Below are 6,654 nucleotides of genomic sequence, written 5' to 3' on the forward strand. Positions count from 1 at the left end.
ACCAGGCACGCCCAGTCGCCCCCCCGTCCACTGTGGGACGCCGAGAGCCGCATCCGCGCCCAGAGTTCGGCAACCAACAAGGATGCCCTTCCCGGACCCCGGAAACGAAACTCCCGGCCACCACATCCCACCACTGAGGTCAGGGACCCCAAGCCAGGATGCACGCCTTAAAAGGACCATCACCCCAGACTCAAGGTCCCCGTCCCCGTCCCTCAATCCCTCACGGGGCACTAACGCAGCAGGAGCACCCGCCACGCAGCGCGCCGATAAGTTCCCATGTTGGAGCACCCACAAAGTGCACGAAGGGAGGAATAGAAATCCTCCCTAACGGCTCCGTGCAAGCCGGGCGAGATTGAAGTCAGGGCCGCCAACCCCTATGCGCATCAAGGCCAAAGTGCCCGGAGGGAGCGCAACCCCCTTCTCGTGATGTCCGCCCACGACGACTCGGCATTACTCGCATACTCGCTACTCACGGGCCCGAGGGCCGCTTTCGTTTTCGTTTTCAAATCCGAAGCCGCCGCCCACAGGCGGACCCAGGGAAGTGCAATGGTGCGCTCTTAGACCCCTCAACCCGAAGGAAGAGGGGAGCTCCTCCACCACGACAAGGTGGCGCACCATCGGAGGAGAACCTAACCTAACCTAACCTAACCTAACCTAACCTAACCTAACCTAACCTAACCTAACCTAACCTAACCTAACCTAACCTAACCTAACCTAACCTAACCTAACCTAACCTAACCTTTTTTTTTTTTTTTTTTTTTTTTTTTTTTTTTTTTTTACCATGCGGGGAGGGAGGTGGGAATGCAGTGACGCAGACCCATGGGGCCGTGCCCATGGGTACTGTTGGACTCCGGGGAAGTCTATTCCCCGCCTACCAACTAAACCCACCCCCCGTGAGGCCCGATGGTAAGGGCCTACCTCTTGCAGTGTGGGTGTGAGCCGAGGGAACCGTTCTTACATCCAACCTCGGCCTCACCTGCAGATTATTGATTCCGTTCTGTATCGTGTCCTTCTATTTCTTTCTTCCTCTTAGAATCTTTCCGCGATTGGCTTTATAGCCTTAGGACAACGAATGCCTATTTCTACCCAATGTACTTTATCGTCATGAGTTAGAGTCTTCATCGCTATTACGACTACTGTTTCTATTTCCCACGACGTTATTATCTTCGTTCCTTCTTCTTTGCCTAGCTAATCTTCTTCTGCTATTGTTAAGTCTTTCTTGCTTTTCTCTCTCGATCTCTCTCTCTAGATTTTCCTTTTGTAGCATAATACTATTTACAAACGCATTGAAGGATTTCCACTTATCTCTATCTGTACATATAGCTTTAATTATATCTTCTAAAGAGTTACATCCAATTTTATCTAGTGTTTCCTCTCTTTCTGTCTGCCAGCTGCTGCAAGCGAGTAGCGTGTGTTCCGCATTATCGATGGCAGTTTTGCAGTGCAGGCATATCATAGAGTCCGCTTTCTGGATACGATATAAGAACTTCCTAAAACACCCATGACTTGATAGGGCTTGCGTTAAGCGGAAGTTCATCCCGCCGAACGGGCGTTGTAGCCAGTCTGTGAAAGTCTGGCCCGAGATAGCCCTTCCTTAAGATAGTTTTGGGTGTTAGGGTACTTTCCCAGCTGTGCCTCCAGGATTCTATAAGTATGTCATTCTCTTCTTTTTTGATTAGCTTTTCAAGCTGATTTGTCCAGGAGTTATTAGCTCTTAATTCCTGAATTCGCTTATAGATTTCAGCATATTTTCACAGCCACAAGGACCCACGGTGGGGTTCTTGCCAAATTGTGGCGACGTCGAATGAGATCGTGCGATAGCCAGCTATAATCCGTATCGCGATCGTCCTTTGTAGATTTCTAAGCAGTCTCTGTGAGATTTTTCGATTTTCCTAATTTATCACTCCATATTGGAGCTCCATATAGCACAATCGATTGTACAATGCTTGCATATAACTTCCTTTTAGTCTCTTGAGGACTCTTAAGTTCGGGAGAAGCTTGCATAGCGCCCTGTTGACCTTGGTCACTTTTTCGCTTACACATTTAAGGTGTTCCTCGAACTTCAGTTGTCCGTCTAAAATCAAGCCTAAGTATTTCATGCTCTTCTTGAGCTTAATGTCCACATTGTTGATTTTAATTGAAGCTTCTTGTGGAATGCTGCTCTTCCTTTTACAGAAGGCCAGTAATCTCCGTTTTCTCGACGGCCACTGTTAATCCGATTTCTCTAATTCGTTCCAGAGCGCTGTCTGCCAGTAAGCTAGCTTGGATACCAGCTTCTCGGAAGGAAGATCCCGACACAAGTAGCAGGGTATCATCTGCGTAACAAATGATTTCACAGTTTGGATCTTTTTTTATCATTAGTACTGTGTCATATGCAACATTCCAGAGCATAGGCCCAATTACCGAGCCTTGTGGTACACCAGCGGTAACCGGGTAGCGTTGTATATGTCCGTGTATGTCTATAAATTCTATGTATCTATCTTGTAAATAATCATGAAGTATTCTTCTCAGATAGCTTGGAAACCTTTTCTTAACTAACGCGCTTCTAATAGTTTCCCATGGTATACTGTTGAAGGCGTTTTTTTATGTCAAGGCTTATCGCAATGACCATGTTTCCTTTCGCTACGTTCTTCTCTATGTACTGTCTCACTTTGGTGAGAGCGTCAATGGTGGATCTATTTTTCCTAAAACCATATTGGTTATAGGATATGATCCAGAAGCCATCTCTTAGTCTCTTATCCATCCAATCATTGACGCGGTTCATAATGATGCGTTCCAAGATCTTACTAACATCGTCGACCAGGCATATAGGTCTTGCTTTTACCTGTCCGTCTACATAAATATTAGTAGTATTACTTTTTGGGATAAGTACTAATTTTGCTGTCTTCCATAATTTAGGGAATTTACCTTTTCTCATGCATGCGGTAAATATTTGAGATAAGATCTGGGTCATATTATATGGGATATGCTTCCAGGTTTTAATGGTAATCCCGTCGGGACCAGGGGCAGTCGAGTTATTAGCTTTCTCCTGTATGGCTCTATATACCTCGTCCGCGGTAACATCCCAATCATTATCCCATTCGCCAATTCGGACTTTATAGTGTTCTTTGCTATCTATGACCTTAGGAAAGAGATCGGATATAACTTTATTGACTTCTTCTGCACATAGTGTTTCAGTCAGTCCTGGGGCGGATGATCTCAATTTTCCCATGACTAATTTATATGGGATACCCAGGGGTTTTCTTCTATTGTATCGATCAGCGCCTTCCAAGACTCTTCTTTAGCTTTAAGTATCACTCTAGTCAGGATCTTCTTATCTAGTCTATATTTTCTTTCTAATCTTCCTTACTTCATCTGTATCTGCTCTTTTCTTCTTTTTAGCGCGAGTCCCATTTTCTCCTACTTTTGAATGCAAGTTCTCCGTGCATCCTCAACCTCGGAGTTCCACCAGTGGACTTGCCTTCTTTTAGGATGTAATTTTATCCTCTTCATTGACATATCAGAGGCATCTGTCATAATTTTCTTGATCCATGTTGCCGATTCATCCGGATCTATACTAGTCGAGTTCGGATTATTATTGCTAATATATTCTTTGCAGTAGTGTTCCACCGTTTCTACAAGCATATCTGGATCAAAGTCTTTAGATGACCATCTAGGATAACGGAGTCTGTTGGTAGTCTGTCTATTCAATAGCTCCTTGTTTATTCTTTTATCTCCGAGACTGTATTCTATATAATTATGATCGGAGTATGTCATAGCGTTCTCATTGACTCTCCAGTCGTGTATCAGATCAACAGCTCTGGAGTTTGTCCATGTGATGTCGATGACTGAGCTCCCTTGTTGTCTTATACATGTAGGGGCGTTCCCCTTATTCATGAGGATGATCTCGTTGGCAATAGCCCAATTCTCAAGTATCCTGCCTTTAGAACAGGTGTATGTCGAGCCCCAAGCTGTTGACTTTGCGTTAAAGTCGCCACTTACTATTAGATTATGGGGATTCAGCCTTTTAATTTCGTACTCTAGTTCATCTAAGAATTCTTCGAATTTAGTCGAGCCAACCTTAGGCGATATGTAACATGAGAATATTACCGGTTTGACCATACATTATAGCTACAAAACCTTCGCCGGAGGAAATAGCTCTACATTGTGCTCTCAGTAAGTTGGATTTCCAGATTATCGCAGCCTTTTGATCTGAGCTGCTAGCACAATTGTCTGTCGGAATGTGTATTGGTTCCGAGATCACAGCTATAGCTATCTCGTGTTCAACCATATATTGCTGCAGAAGGTTATATGCATCCCAGCAATGATTGAGATTTATCTGAATTAGCTTATGAAATATCATTTTCTACATCCATTTCCGTCCTCCGATCCGGATCGTTACTGTTATAGATATCTTCTTCTTTCCTATTGTAAATATTTTCTTCTCTTCTGTCTTCTCTATTGTAAATATTTCTTTTATTCCTAGCCTCTAACTCTTCCCTGCTAATGCGTGGGAGTGATCTATTCTTGCTGGCGTTGTTGATAGCGCTACAGGCAGCGGATCCTAGTCGATGATTGGCTTTGTTGCCTTTTTCTTCACAAATGATGCAATGTGGATTTGGCGCAGTACAATTGCTGATTCTGTGCGTACTGCTACCACATCTGTAGCAGTGACTGCTACGATCTACAGTAGATGTGCAGGAATATCGCACATGTCCAAAGTTCCAGCACCTGTAACATTGCAGGGGCCTGGCTGGTAGGATCTCTATTTTGGCCACAGTCCAGCCTACTTTAATCTTGCCGGAGGCCGCCACATTATTGGCTGTGCTGGCGGGGCATCGTAGCCAGATGGTGCCTAGGCCGTTGGGCATCCATCTAATATCCCCTGCTTTTATAGTATCAGGGTTGCATTTATCTAGATCTGCTATGATCTCCACGATCTCTTGTTTGGTGACTGAGTCGTCGAGATCTGAGATTTTAATATCCGCCATGGCAGTTGGTTGAGATATCCTAACGTTATCTCTATCCGGCAGGATTTCTTTTAATTTGTTAGCCAAGTTGGTAGCTTTGGTGGTATTTCCTTCACCAGAAATTTCTATTATTATACCTCCATTGATTCCTTTACGAATTTTAGAGGCGTCGATTCCTATGGTAGGTAGGGAGATTTTTTCCCTCGCCTGTCGTAGGATCTCGGCATACGAGATTCCTTCTTTCACTGTAATGGTGACAGCTGCCGTCTTAGGAACCTTTTTAGTTCTAGTCTGGCTGCGGTCATTCCTAGATGAGCTGCTCTTATCTTTTGGTGGAGTGCCTTTGAAGCCTTTATTTCCAGACTGTAGATCTCCTCTATCTTTAGCTTTAGTATCTTTTTTCCTAGTTCTTTTCTGGACGACGTTCCACCCTTCATCGTCCCGTGTCTATTTTATTCTTCACCGAAGGCCTAGGTGGAGCAATTTGAATATTGCTAATAATCCTAGGCTTGCCTTTCCTTTGAGGCCTATTCTCATCCTCAGTTTCTGTTTCTTGCTCTCTGTCAGTACATTTCTTTCCTTTTTCTTTAATCATTTGCTTCTTTTTCATCATTAGCTTTTTAATTTCCTTAGTAATACTGTCGATCTCTATATCCTCCGAGCTCTTATGAGGATTGACCGAGCTGACTGGGGGCGGGGCTTGGATTAGGGGGTTGGTGGAAGATAGCACTTTACGTACTCCTTGAAGTGGAGGTCGGAGTGCTGGCCATTCCTTGTCCAAGTCCTCCAAAGTCTTTTTACTCATAGTCTTATTCGTTACATCTAAATTTCTATCTGCAGCCCAGAGCTTAGCCTCAATTTCTTCATTTTTCTTTGTTAGAGCTAGGATCTCATCTTCATATCTATTCTTCTCGATCTTCCATTTAGCTTCTTCTTTTTCTAGACACTTAATTTTCGCATTAAGCTCCTTTGACTGCATTTTGTGGTAGATAGGATCTCCTCTTTCTTCAGCCTTTTCAGCCAGGCAATTAACGATATCACCTAGACTGATAAGTCGATCCTTTATAATACCACTGAGTCTTCCTTGAAGATTTCCACTACTTTTACGGATTTGTTCAACGTGGTCGATCCACTCTAATGCAGAGCTCTTTAGTTCCGCGATAGTCATGCCTTGTAATTCTACCTCTGTTTTTTGCGTCTTATTTGGAAATTTACCAAGGTTTTTACCTCTGGTTGAAAAGGACTTAGCCGGTTCCTTGAAGCCGTGCGCTTCCGTAGAGGAGCCATCCTCTAGTTGTTTCTTCTTACCGGCGGATGTACAGTAATCGCGATCGTCATTTTTTCTCTTTCTGTCAACCGATCGAGAGGTTGCAGAGGATATGTTGGACGCAGGAGATGCACAAGACCTTGCGTCGTCGTCGCTACCATCGTCGTCTCTAAAAATTTTCGTAGAGGAAGACTCGAGATCCATGGCGAGGTCGTCGTCGCCAATACTCGTCCTGCTAGTGCAGGATCTCAGTCTCCTCTTGGTAATGTCATCAGCGGACGCAACATTCTCCGCTAGCCCCGCCGGCAAACTAGCGGTCGGCCCTTCGACGGATGACGACCCGGGGAGAGCAGGGTCCACACCCTCCCCGTGCCGGTCGCTGTGGGATCCGAAGCCCACTGCGGCACTAAACTTTTTTCCTTCTTCGTTGTGCTCCAT

General features: G+C 44.6%; 1 protein-coding gene across 1 annotated transcript; it reads right to left on the reverse strand.

The window, feature by feature from the left end:
- Positions 1-3,399: 3,399 nt before the first annotated feature.
- Positions 3,400-6,654, reverse strand: LOC105257610. Its single transcript, XM_025407281.1, has 4 exons — positions 5,413-6,654; positions 4,350-5,363; positions 4,090-4,276; positions 3,400-3,980 (listed from the first exon to the last, which is right to left on the reverse strand). Exons 1-4 carry the CDS (start codon positions 6,652-6,654, stop codon positions 3,400-3,402), a joined length of 3,024 nt encoding a protein of 1,007 aa, XP_025263066.1.

Source organism: Camponotus floridanus, unplaced genomic scaffold (assembly GCF_003227725.1).
Source record: "Camponotus floridanus strain SB8 unplaced genomic scaffold, Cflo_v7.5 scaffold17, whole genome shotgun sequence".
Lineage (NCBI taxonomy): Eukaryota > Metazoa > Arthropoda > Insecta > Hymenoptera > Formicidae > Camponotus > Camponotus floridanus.